The sequence below is a fragment of the Danio rerio genome, chromosome 8 (assembly GCF_052040795.2).
Source record: "Danio rerio strain M-AB ecotype USA chromosome 8, GRCz13ab, whole genome shotgun sequence".
NCBI lineage: Eukaryota > Metazoa > Chordata > Actinopteri > Cypriniformes > Danionidae > Danio > Danio rerio.
In genome coordinates, this window is record NC_141028.1 from 61,385,001 (window position 1) to 61,398,880 (window position 13,880).

The following is a 13,880-nucleotide window of genomic DNA, read 5'->3' on the forward strand; positions in this document are numbered from 1 at the left end:
TCTGGTCTCTGTTAAACTACTACACCTTTGGAATGTGAAAAAACCTCCAGAACAGCCTAGCAACCACTTAGCAACCACCTACATTACACTAGCAACAATTATACAACACTGTGGCAGTGACTCAGAACAGCCTAGCAACCACTTAGCAACCACCTACATTACACTAGCAACAATTATACAACACTGTGGCAGTGACTCAGAACAGCCTAGCAACCACTTAGCAACCACCTACTTTACACTAGCAACAATTATACAACGCTGTGGCAGTGACTCAGAACAGCCTAGCAACCACTTAGCAACCACCTACTTTACACTAGCAACAATTATACAACGCTGTGGCAGTGACTCAGAACAGCCTAGCAACCACCTACAACACAATAGTAACAATTTACCATAATTTAAGCAATGATTCACAACAGAATATCAACCATCGACAATTTTGCAACATTATAACAACGACTCCGAACAACCACTTAGCAACCACTTAGCAACCACCTACAAAAACTTTGCAATATTGTAACAATGACTCAGAACAGCCTAGCAACCACTTACATACTATTAACAATTTAACAACTCTATAACAATGACTCGGAACAGAATAGTACCTACCAATAACAATTTCGAACATTGTAACAACTCTGAACAGCCTAGCAACCATCTAGCAACTATATACAACACAACAGTAACAATTTTGCAACATTGTAACAATGACTCAGAACAGCCTAGCAACCACCTATAACACACTAGTAACAATTTTACGACACTGTAGCAATGAAGCAGAATAGCCAAATAAATATTTAGCGACAGCCTACAACAATTTTGCAACATTGTAGCAATGACTGAGAACAGCCTAGCAACCATTTAGCAACCACCTACAACACAATAGTAACAACATTGCAACATTGTAGCAATAACTCTGAAGAGCCTATAGCAACCCTTTATCAACCACCTGCAACCAGTTTGCAACATTGTAGCAAAGACTCAGAACAGCCTAGCAACCACCTACAACACATATTGTAGTACATTTTTGTAAGGTGAGGTGAAGTCTTGAGTGAAAGCTGGTCTTCTACTGCTCTTCCCTACAGCTGAGCACTTTAGATTAATAACATTAATAATGTAGTAATAACATGACGTCTCCAGCCACGACTACAGCAGTCCAGTCTAACCTTGTTCTTCATGAACTTGGAGTGGTTCTTGTAGACCTCCATCTGCCTGAACTCTTCTCCATGGCTGTCTGTCTGCACCAGGCCATTGCTCTTCATGGTCTGGATCTCGTCCTCCAGGTCTCGAATATTCCTCTCCAGCGCTGTGATTTTGGTGTCCTGTGTGGGACACGGCATGAACAGAAGAAAATACATGTTATGGAGAAATAACGTCAAACAGATCTCTCAAAGAACAGATAACTGCACCCCACCCACCCACAAGAAATGAAATTAATTAATAAAATAAATAATAAATTAATTACTAAATAAAATGAATTAATGAATGAAAAAATAAATAAATAAATATAATAAATAAATAAATAAATAAAAGAAATAAATAAAAGAAACAAATAAATATAGCAAATAATTTTGTATAGATAAATAAATATAATAATTAAATTATTAAATTATTCATAAAATTAAAAAATAAATACATAAATAAATTTAATAATTAATTATTTATTTAATTAATTATTAAATTAATTAATTAATAAAATAAAATAAATGAATAAATATAAATATATAAATAAAACAAATGATTAAATACAATAAATAATTTTTAGAAGTAAATTAACATAAGAAATTAAATAATCAATTAATTAATACAATAAAATAAAATGAAATAAATATAATAAATAAATAAATGTAATAAACAAACATAATAAATAAATAAATAAATAAATAAATAAATAAATAAATAAATAAATAAATAAATAAATAAATAAATAAATAAATAAATAATTAAGTGTGTGCATGTGTGTGTGGTACAGTACAGTACCTTCCATATGAAGTCAGGCTCATAACACAAAGCTGGTGTTGTTCTCTGAAACACAGAATATTACACATAAATAGGAGTATGAATATTAGATAAGAGTGCATATGATATGTGTGAAAGAGCATGAGCGTGACAGCTGCTGTTGACTCACACACACAACACTATCACACTTACACACACACTCACACAAACACATACATACAGTCAGACAAACACTCACACATACACACACACACACACACACACACACACACACACACACACACACACACACACAAGCAAACACCTACACAAACACACACTTGTAAACATTCACACACACATTCATACACACATGTTAAGTCTCGCTCGCTCACACACACACACACACACACACACACACACACACACAAACACACAAACACACACAAACACAGACTCACACACACACACATATATACATACACACAAGTTCACAATTACTCACATACACACAGACACACACACACACATTTTCAAACACTCAGACACACACTCACACAAAACATTCTCTCACATACTTATTAGCACACACACATATATACATACACACAAGCTTACACACACTCACATTCACTCACACATGCAAACACGCAGACACACACTTACACACAGGGTCAGATACACAGTCACAGACACATACACTCTTACACAAACACACATACAAACACTCACATACACAGTCAAACAACACACTCACTCTCTCACACACACACACACACACACACAGAATCACCACAGCAGATGAATGAATCTATTTGACTATAGTAGAGTTTAAGAGCACTACAGTGTGCACTATGACTCCCTATCGTATGTTGTGATGTGTGTGTATAATACCTGCTTCAGGTGTAGAGCAGGTGTAAGAGCGCTCACCTTCACACTGATGACGGTGTTGAGGACTTTGGTCTGTGTGGTGTCGGTGACGGTGTTTCTCCTGTGTAACTCCTGTGGAGGAACTCGATAGAAACACGGATGCCGACTCGTCATTCTCGCACACTTCTTAGTGCCCTACACCATCCTGGGGATCACCTGCGCTCGTCTTAAACAGATGAACTGCTCTCTTCATGAGACCTAAGCTGGATATTTGCTCTCAGTCTAGGTTTCCTCCTCTGCATGTCATCTCTGTGGACTCTATCTATTATTCATTTTCCTTTTTAACTCTCTGTCTTCCTTCCCTCGACAGTGTGTGATCTCTGTAATAATGACACAGCCAGATGGTGAACGGAAGCCGAAATCAATAATTCATACCGGGGTGTTTTCACCTCACACTGTATAAAAACATCATGCAGCTACTTAGAAACATGAGTTCACCTATTGTTAAGTTCACTCATACATTTTCCCTTGTTCATCAGGGGTCGCCACAGCGGAATGAACTATTCCAGCATATGTTTTACACAGCGGATGCCTATCCAGCTGCAACCCAGAACTGGGAAACACCCATTCACACTTATTAGTAACTCAAATAAGCACTCGCAGAGGAGCATCTCTGAACACACAACACGTCCAACCTTGAGGCGGATGGGCTACAGCAGCAGAAGAGCACACCGGGTGCCGCTCCTGTCAGCTAAGAACAGGAAACTGAGGCTACAATTCACACAGACTCACCAAAACTGGACAATAGAAGATTGGAGAAACGTTGCTGCTCTGATGAGTCTCCATTTCTGCTGACACATTCGGATGCTCGGCTCACAGTTTGGCCTGAACAACATGAAAGCATGGATCATCCTGCCTTGTATCAGCGGTTCAGGCTGCTGGTGGTGGTGTAATGGTGTGGGGGAGATTTTCTTTGGGTCCATTAGTACCAATTGAGCATCAACGCCACAGCCTACCTGAGTATTGCTGCTGACCATGTCCATCCCTTTATGAGCACAGTGTCTCCATCTTCTGATGGCTACTTCCAGCAGGATAACGCAGCATGTCATAAAGCTCAATCATCTCAGACTGGTTTCTTGAACATGACGATGAGTTCACTGTACTCAAATGGCCTCCACAGTCACCAGAGCTCAATCCAATAGAGCAGCTTTGGGATGTGGTGGAACGGGAGATTGGCATCATGGATGTGCAGCCGACAAATCTGCAGCAACTGTGTGATGCTATCATGCCAATATGGAGCAAAATCTCTGAGGAATATTTCTACGCCATGAAGGGGATTAAGGCAGTTCTGAAGGCAAAAGGGGGTCCAACCTGGTACTAAGTGGCTGGTGAGTGTATAAAAAACAAAGATAATACTCTTTTAAAGAAAAAGAAAAATCCCTTACATTCCTGGTGATTTACATTACAATGAAAAAAAGATAAAATATGAACAAGTTCATTAATGTTTTTTAATTTACATGATTTGATAAAAACAAATGCTAAAACTAGCACTCAACGTCAAGTCTCATCTTTCAGTTCATTTTATTTTTAGAGGCTGTAGAGTGTGAATGACTTCCTGAAAACAGCGGTTACATGATGATGAAAAACTGAAAGTGAAAAGTGCCGGAGTGATGTAGATTAAGGCTGTTGTGGTCCAGCAGGTGCAGCAGTTCCTCATACGAGAAGCACCACTACTTTCCCCTTCACTTTCTCTGATTTCTCTCTTTTAAACTGCTGTCTTACATGTTTAACATTCATTCATTCATTTTCTTGTCGGCTTAGTCCCTTTATTAATCCGGGGTCGCCACAGCGGAATGAACCGCCAACTTATCTAGCAAGTTTTTACGCAGCGGATGCCCTTCCAGCCGCAACCCATCTCTGAGAAACATCCACACACACACACTCATACACTATGGACAATTTCAGCCTACCCAATTCACCTGTACCACATGTGTTTGGACTGTGGGGGAAACCGGAGCGCCCGGAGGAAACCCGCACAAACGCAGGGAGAACATGCAAACTCCACACAGAAACGCCAACTGAGCCGAGAATCGAACCAGCGACCCAGCAACCTTCTTGCTGTGAGGCGACAACACTACCGACTGCGCCACGGCCTCGCCCATGTTTAACATATTTCCTCTAATATTTGTTTTATTTTGGCTAGAATAAAGCAGTTTTTAATTGTTTTAAAGCCATTTTAAGCCCAATATTATTGGCCCCTTCAGCAATATTAGTGTTGGATTGTCTTCAGAACAAACCACTGTTATACAATGACTTGCCTAATTACCCTAACTTTACCCTAATTACCCTAGTGAAGCCTTTACATGTCACTTTAAGCTTAATACTACTGTCTTGAAGAATATCTAGTCTAATATTATGTGCTGTCATCATGGAGAAGAGAAAAGACATCAGCTATTAGAGATGAGTTATTAAAACTATGATTATACAATATGTAGTTGTCCCAAACCAACAAAGCATACAAACAAAACAAGCTCTGTAAAAAACAGTAGAAGTGCAGCATTATTTTACTACTTGAGCATCTTCTCCTTTAATAGTAGTGGAAAACCTGAGTGAAGAACAAACACCGCCACCTGCTGCACAACACTGGTATGGCAGCTGACATAATAAGGGGAACAGATATCTGTTATATAGTTCTGATGTTTGAGATAGTAGTTTCAGACCTTTGGTATATTAGCAACAACATTTGCATCTGGTGTATACAAGCATATCTTTCGAAACGTTAAGGTTATTAGTGACCATAACTTTATTAGTTACTAATAACGTTAACTAATTAACTAGTAACTAATTTAACAGTTAAAGTTATTATGACATAGTTAACCTGCAGTGATTTAGTGTAAAGAAAGATTCTCGTTTCAAATTATATAAATAAAAACATCTCTCGCTCATTGTTATTGTTTGATCATTTAATTCGCATGATTCTGGTTTCATGAAAAGCAGCAGTGTCCATTAAAGCTCCCTAATTTCAACAGTTCACTGTGAGACTTTACAGAGATTGAACATTTCAGTGCACTTAAAGAGTTTTGCAATTGAGACAGCACTTACAGAGGACCAATTATACAAAAATCACCATCATAACGGGGTTTAAACATTAGAGACCAAATGTGAGTATATTTAGTAAGAAGCTTATTTATTACATTTTTTATAAACACACGTCATAAAAACAGTCTGCAGACACACTTTTTATTCTTATTTTCTCTTTGTATGTGTCCTTGTGGGGGAAAGTCCAGCCCATCATTTGCAGGGATCTCATTTGAATTTAAAGTGACAGTCAACAAAATGGCACAATTTGGTTTAAAACTTAAAGGGTCAGTTTTAAGAATGACTTGAAATAATTTGTGTGGTATTTTGAGCTGACAGTTCACACACACACACACACACACACACACACACACACACACACACACACACACACACACACACACACACACACACACACACACACAGACAAACACACACACACACACACACACACACACACACAATCCAGGGACATGATTTTGCATGTTGTAAAATGCAGCATATTTGGTCCTCTTTAAAATCAACCCAGGCTCATTCTGAAAATGTACCCCTGTATACATTTCTGGAGAACACCAAATACGTCCTAGGAGCTACGTTTTCTGCAGTTTTTGTTTTCACAAATCCACCAGAGGCCGCTGTGTGCGCTTTTTCAGATCTCAAATTTCTCCCACAAGTTGCCATTTCCGCATGCTGTTCTCACGTAAATCCACCAGAGGCCGCTGTCGACTGACTGACTGACTGACCTATTCTCCTCCTTCCATAAACTCAACCGATAGTGTTTTCAAAAGCACTGACTGACCCACCCACCCACTTCCCTAAACCTACCTTGCAGTTTTCAAAGACAATCCAGAAAAAGAGAAGCCCTCGTCTGATTTTTACCACGTTTTCAAATTTTACCACATTCTTCCCCTGTTATTTATTGTTTGGCTTCTGTTTTTGTCTTACACACTTTCTGGAACCGTTCTTCAATGGACTTGAACCCCGTCATTGTGACAAACTCCTCACTGCATCTCAAGTCTGCCGACATACACGGCGAGCCAATGGACGAACTAGTAACAGAGTGAAAGTCATCTATACGGAGGTAAGTGGTTAGCTGATAAGTGTTAAAAGGAACGGCATCATATGGCCTAGTAGCGTTTATTTAAAAGACGTAATGTGGCTAAACGTACTTCTGGCTAAATAATTCACGATCTCCAGAATTGTATATAAAGCTATGTTTTTAGAGTGAGCCTGTGTTGTTTAAAATAGTTGACTCCCTGATTAGTGCACTGACTACTGAGCAAGGGAACTGACTGAGACGTACCCAATATGACTATATATCACACATTATTCCAATCATGGGACCACTTAAGCCCCTTTTTACAAGTCTCTTAGCGTGTGGTGAACTTCAAGCTCAAAATACCACTCAATTATTGTTTATAACTGCTTGAAACTGACCCCCCTAGACTCCAAATTTTGTTTCTTTAAATTAAAATAAGGTTACGCTCCTGGCCCTGTTTTCAGAAGAAGCTCTCCGTGACGTTCTTGTTGTAGGCTCTAACATTGTCAGAAACGAGAGCGACGCGCAGGTCATTCCAGAAGAGCGGCTGCACTCGGGGGTTTCTGGGCCAGGACAGAACTGACTTCTTGCAGAGTCGCTTTCTCATCTGAAGGTACTTGAATTTGGGGAAGAGAAAATCCAGCAAAACCAGAACAGCGACGTCCACCTTCTCATCCAGAAGTCTCTGCTGCACCAAAAGGAAGGCTTGACGTACTATTCCACTTGCGTCAGAATAACCCCCAGGGCTGGTCAACACAAACACTGTCTTTCTGCTGCTGTAAACGGACTTGTGCAGATTCTCAATGCACGAGACTCCAGGAATCCAGTCACGCTCTTCTAGGCAAAGCTGAAAGCGCCATCTTCCCCGGTTCTCCAATCTCACAAGCATCTCCTTGTAGATCCAATCCCTGACTGCCTTATTACTGGTATCGAAGACCACAAATGCATCATACTGGTTGTCCGTGGGGTTGCCATTAGCTGGAGTGTGTCCCCGATGTCCAGTCCACAGAATCTGGATTAAATACCACAAATCCCAGCCGTAGAGATGCTTCAGGAGAGGAACGCAAGTTGCTGCTAGTGTCAATAGTGAAGTACAGAGGAAGGCGACTCCTCCGAATATCTCCTGGCATGAGCGAAGATCCACCGAGAGGACATTCACGCCGGCTAATGACTCCGGGAAACCACAGTGAACCTGTGTAGTGAGATGAGGCACATCCAAATCGGTTTCTCTAAGAAATTTGGCAAATCCTGAAATAACACAACTGCAAGTAAAAGGATTGGCATGTAGGACAAGTTTGCAGGAGGACCTGTTTTTATGCTGCCCACCGGGAATGAAAGTACAACCCTTGTGGAATGGCAAGGGGAGAGCCTGGACGTCAAGAATCTTGAGTTGGTTGTTGTTGAGATTGAGGTTTTTAAGGTTTGCTGCCTGACTAAGGAATACCTTTGGAATTGCAACCAGTCGGTTGTGACTTAAATCCAGTCCTGTGAGACGGAGCTCAAAGTTAATATTGGGCAAGTACGAAAGCATGTTTGAACTCAGATTGAGGTAGCAGAGTTGCTGGAGAACTGAGATGTTTGCCCACGGGAAATACGTCAACATGTTGAAGTCGACTCGGAGAACTTGGAGACTCAAAGGCAAGTTCACGATTACCTCTGGGGAGAGAGATTTGAGCTGATTTTCAGAGATGTCCAAGTGCGTAAGGTTGGTGAGTCCCTGAAAGAGGTTTATGTATTGATTACGCCAAGAGTCCCACAATATGTCCAAACGATTCCCAGAGAAAATGAGATACTTCAGAGAAGCGCTGGTGAGGATGTTTGAGATCCGGAGACCGATGTGATTGTTTGCTAGACTTAGTATTATAAGAGACGACATGTGCGTGAGGAACGTGAACTGATGCCCCATTCCCTTCATTATAAAGTGGAACTCGTTATTGCTGAGGTCAAGAGCCTTTAGGGTGCCACTGACCTCCTGAAAGGCCTTGTCGGAATACAGGTCAATACGGTTGTACGCCATATTAAGGTAAGATAGTTTGCTCAGATGTGAGAATTGGTGGCCGTTTAAAGTTTGGCTGATGTAGTTGTAGGACAGATCTACACATGCCACTCTGTCCATGCCTCTAAAAGTGCTTGCGTTCAGCCAAGGGATGTTGTTCTGAGACAGGTCAAAATATAAGCTTTTAGAGCAGATTTGTCTTTTGAAATGCCACATGGAGAAATAAAACGAACAGTAGTCTGGATTTGAGCCTTGTGTTTCTGCATTCAGAATGGGGAGTTCTTGCATTTGGAGGCTGAACTGTTCATTGCCATGTCTGTCAGGGATTTGGTGTTCTGCTTCAGAAGTGCATGTTGAAAAGCACGAACTAAAGGCGAGCATGTTCTGGGAAAGATCTACTCTTCTTAATGTCCTCAGCTGGCTAAGACCGTCAATGCTAATGTCGCAGATGAAGTTCATGCGTAAATCTAAGACCTCAAGTCTTGGAAGTCTGACCAAAGGTGCAATGCTGCGGTTTGACAGCTTCTTGAAGAAAAACCCACTCAGGTACAACTCTCTGAGAGACGCCATCTTCTCTATGTACGGTGACAGATTCAATTCGGGAAAGGTTTTCAGGGGTTCATAGTTGTAGAGAAGATTGAGAATCACAACATTCTGGAGCTCCTCGTAAAAGGTGCCGTTTTGGATGGTGAAGGCTAGAAAGTTGCTTGAGAGATCTAACTCTTGGAGCTTGTGTAGGTTTATGAAGAGATGTCGAGGAAGAGTACGAAGCGAGTTGCCTTGCAGATGCAGACTCACTAGGGAGTCTCTCTGGTCCAAAAAGGCATCCTGATGGAGATCCAGAGACTGGTTGTTTGGGCATGGGAAGCAGGGATCAGAAGCGTGGTCGCACCTTTGGCAGTTCCACCCCAGGTTGAGATGTCGCAGATTTCTGAGATTTGCAAAGGACTCTTTATTGATGTGATCAATTGTATTCTCTCGCAAGTCTAGACTTTCTAGTGAACCTGGAAGATACGAGGGAATGGCAGTCAAGTTGTTGTAACTAAGGGTGAGGTTCAAAAGCTCAGGAAGATCCTGAAACACACTTGAGTTGATAAAGTAAGGCTGGTGGCATGGGTTTGCGTAGAAACAGTTCTTGCTTAGCAGCAGTTGCTTTAGTTGTGGTGTGCCTAAAGGTTTGACGATATTAAAAATATTGTTGAATTCCAGTCCCAGGACTTCAAGCTGCTTTGGCAGAGGAGGAATCATCTTCAAGCTGTTCCCAGCTAACTGAAGGGAAGTGAGGTTTTTCAGTCCAACAAATGCATCCGGGTCAATATTCACACTGCATAACGGCCATCTTGCCTCCTTAAGACGGTCTGATATACAGTTCCACATCAGGCTGAGATACTTGAGATTGGGTAGACCAGAAAATGCATCCCCTTTAATGCGGTGTATATGGTTGTTATTCAGGTTGAGTGATATAACTGAGGGAGAAGTGAACCTGGGGACTTTAGAGAGCCGTCTGTGCTGGCAGTCCACATTTATGTGTCCGTCTTTGGTGAAGTGACTTTCACACGGATAAAACTGAGGATGTGAAGCTGCGAAGAGTTGGAACTGATTCAGAAGCAGAATCAAGGACACCATTGGTCCAAACATGGCCTGGAAATGAGAATACGAATATCAGAAAAGTCTATTATTTGCTTTAACTTTTTTTTTACCCTCGCTTTAACACTAGACCAGCCATTTTGTGTGCAAAAAAGCATATGCTCACACACACACACACACGCACACACACACACACACACACACACACACACACACACACGCACACACACAATTAAGATAATAAAAAAGATAATAAGAATTCTCCTCTTAATTTCTTCTACATATATTTTTAATAATAAATATTATTATTACATATTTTTTGTTGTATTAAAGTGTCCTGTTTTATATTTTCTTCTCAGAGATGATTATATGCATATTAATATGCTTCTTATGCATGTAAAATCACATTTGTTTTTAAATTTAATTGTACGAGGACACCAAAATGGTCTCGTCTGTGACCCATAAAATAATAATATGCAATGCAGTTGCATGCTTGATTCTGATTGGCTGATGATTACTCTAAGGTGTTTGGTTATTGTCAGATAAACACACAGCTGAATAGTTCTGGCAGGTTTAGAGCGCTTTACAGCTCTGTATCACTTCGCTGAATGAGATATTTCACAGCTACAACAATAAAAAATAAAAATAAAAACACAAAAGAAGGAGGAGGAGATGTGGAAAAAACTAGTGTTACACAAAGGAGCAGTTTGAGAACAGAAACCTGACAAAAGTCTGAGCTTTAGGTGTGGGAATCATAGTTTAAGCAGAATAATGCACTCCAGGCCACTGAATTATTAGAAGATAAGGCTTATAATTTCTTAAATGTGGTTCAAAGATGAGAAATCCCCTTTTAGAGTCCACACATCACATTCAATTAACAAAGGGGGTTTAATTTTCCATTGTAATGTTTTAAATAACTTTTGGGAAAATATGAATTCAATAATACTCCATCATATTGCAACCAAAACAAACATGTTCATTCAAAAATAAAAGTTAATCTGGGCTCTACTTTTCGGGCTGTATTATATCTTTAAAAACTATTTTGTTTCAGACTCATGTGCAAACTATTTGATACCTTCCCTATCATTTAAAATACACATAATAATAATAATAATAATAACAATAATAATAATAATAATAATAATAATAATAATAATAATAATAACAATAATAATAATAACTTACCAAACGTTTGCAATCCAACTCTGACATGTCCATGCAGCAGTGTGTCTTACATTTATAAGGGGAAGCAAAGAAACCAAGTAAAGCTAAGGCGATATATTCATATTACCGTAGTGAACATTAGATGGAAGTGAAAGTCAGTCTATCAGGCAAACAGATCGAGGAACAGATGTTCAGAAGTGGTGAAGCATGTGATGAAACAGGGAGTCCTATTAGCTATTTCTGGTTATCGCTACTGAAAATAAAAGACTGACGTTCCAATAAACCAAAGTCAGTTGAGTTTTTTTTTCAACTTTTGCTTTAGATTTATTCCTCTCTTCGTGCATGGTTTAGCATTTTAGTTGTAGCTCACACTAGTGCCCACTGTCATACTGATATTGGGGGAATTAAAGGGGAAAATATGAGACCTTTGAGATACATTTTTTAAATATTATAGTGATGTTTAACAGAGACATTTTCACCATAGCATTTGCTATTTTATTTTATTTTTTCTAGAAAAAAGTTATTTATTTTTCCCCCTTTTTCTTTTTTTCTTATTTATTTTAGTTTGGCTGGAATAAAAATTATTTTAAAGATGCTGTGGTCAATATTAAAAGATTTTTTTCTCTCGATTGTCTGCAGAACAAACCACTGTTATACAATAACTTGCCTAATTACCCTAATTAATTAAATTGCACTTTAAAAAGAGTAGCATCTTTTATAATAACTAGTAAATTAGGATGTACTGCCATCATGGCAAAGACAAATATAAATTAGTTGTTGGAAATTTGTTAAAAATGAGTACAATTATTTAAAAAAATTGCATTAATTAATAATGGTCAATAAATTACAAAAAATTACCATAAAATGACGGATATTAAGTTACAGAAATTTACTGTAAAATGACGGATATTAAATTGCAGAAATTTACTGTAAAATGACGGATATTAAATTGCAGAAATTTACTGTAAAATGACGGATATTAAATTGCAGAAATTTACTGTAAAATGACGGATATTAAATTGTAGAAATTTACTGTAAAATGACGGATATTAAGTTACAGAAATTTACTGTAAAATGACGGATATTAAATTGCAGAAATTTACTGTAAACTGACGGATATTAAATTGCAGAAATTTACTGTAAAATGACGGATATTAAATTGTAGAAATTTACTGTAAAATGACGGATATTAAATTGTAGAAATTTACTGTAAAATGACAGATATTAAATTGTAGAAATTTACTGTAAAATGACGGATATTAAATTGTAGAAATTTACTGTAAAATGATGGATATTAAATTACAGAAATTTACTGTAAAATGACGGATATTAAATTGCAGAAATTTACTGTAAAATGACGGATATTAAATTGTAGAAATTTACTGTAAAATGACAGATATTAAATTGCAGAAATTTACTGGAAAATTAAGGATATTAAATTACAGAAATTTACTGCAAAATAATGAATACTAAATTGCAGAAATTTACTGTAAAATGACGGATATTAAATTGTAGAAATTTACTGTAAAATGACGGATATTAAATTGTAGAAATTTACTGTAAAATGACGGATATTAAATTGTAGAAATTTACTGTAAAATGACGGATATTAAATTGTAGAAATTTACTGTAAAATGACAGATATTGTAGAAATTTACTGTAAAATGACAGATATTAAATTGTAGAAATTTACTGTAAAATGATGGATATTAAATTGCAGAAATTTACTGTAAAATGACAGATATTAAATTGCAGAAATTTACTGTAAAATGACGGATATTAAATTACATAAATTTACTGTAAAATGACGGATATTAAATTACAGAAATTTACTGTAAAATGACGGATATTAAATTGTAGAAATTTACTGTAAAATGACGGATATTAAATTGCAGAAATTTACTGTAAAATGACGGATATTAAATTGCAGAAATTTACTGTAAAATGACGGATATTAAATTACAGAAATTTATTGTAAAATGAGGGATATTAAATTGCAGAAATTTACTGTAAAATGACGGATATTAAATTGCAGAAATTTACTGGAAAATGACAGATATTAAATTGCAGAAATTTACTGTAAAATGACGGATATTAAATTACAGAAATTTACTGTAAAATGACGGATATTAAATTGCAGAAATTTACTGTAAAATGACGGATATTAAATTGTAGAAATTTACTGTAAAATGACAGATATTAAATTGC

General features: G+C 37.8%; 3 protein-coding genes across 29 annotated transcripts in view; 1 reads left to right on the forward strand and 2 right to left on the reverse strand.

The window, feature by feature from the left end:
• The window catches only part of LOC101883379 (ELKS/RAB6-interacting/CAST family member 2-like), a 26,772-nt gene extending 23,687 nt beyond the window's left edge, over positions 1 to 3,085 (reverse strand). For all 26 annotated transcript variants that reach the window (XR_015498642.1, XR_015498640.1, XR_015498641.1 and 23 more), the window contains exons 1-3: positions 2,869 to 3,085; positions 1,981 to 2,025; positions 1,167 to 1,322 (exon numbers count right to left, since the gene is read on the reverse strand). Coding sequence is in view for 1 of the 26 variants with exons in the window: in XM_087265656.1 (XP_087121782.1) it covers positions 1,167 to 1,322; positions 1,981 to 2,025; positions 2,869 to 2,982 (315 nt within the window). In the remaining 25 variants the exon portion in view is untranslated. The remainder of the gene's footprint in view (positions 1 to 1,166; positions 1,323 to 1,980; positions 2,026 to 2,868) is intronic.
• mmp23ba (matrix metallopeptidase 23ba) overlaps positions 1 to 13,880 on the forward strand; it is a 568,642-nt gene that overhangs the window by 295,377 nt on the left and 259,385 nt on the right. The window lies entirely within an intron of this gene.
• On the reverse strand, positions 5,979 to 11,831 carry tlr9 (toll-like receptor 9). Of its 2 annotated transcripts, XM_087263012.1 has the most exons (2): positions 11,694 to 11,831; positions 5,979 to 10,562 (listed from the first exon to the last, which is right to left on the reverse strand). In XM_087263012.1, exons 1-2 carry the CDS (start codon positions 11,724 to 11,726, stop codon positions 7,386 to 7,388), a joined length of 3,210 nt encoding a protein of 1,069 aa, XP_087119138.1. In that variant the 5' UTR covers positions 11,727 to 11,831; the 3' UTR covers positions 5,979 to 7,385.

Excerpts from the sequence above, each read along its gene's own strand:
- tlr9 (XM_087263012.1), bottom strand. The coding sequence starts at position 11,726 with ATGGACATGTCAGAGTTGGATTGCAAACGTTTG. Across the intron at positions 10,563-11,693 it reads AGTTGGATTGCAAACGTTTG|GCCATGTTTGGACCAATGGT; the intron begins GTAAGTTATTAT and ends TCTCATTTCCAG.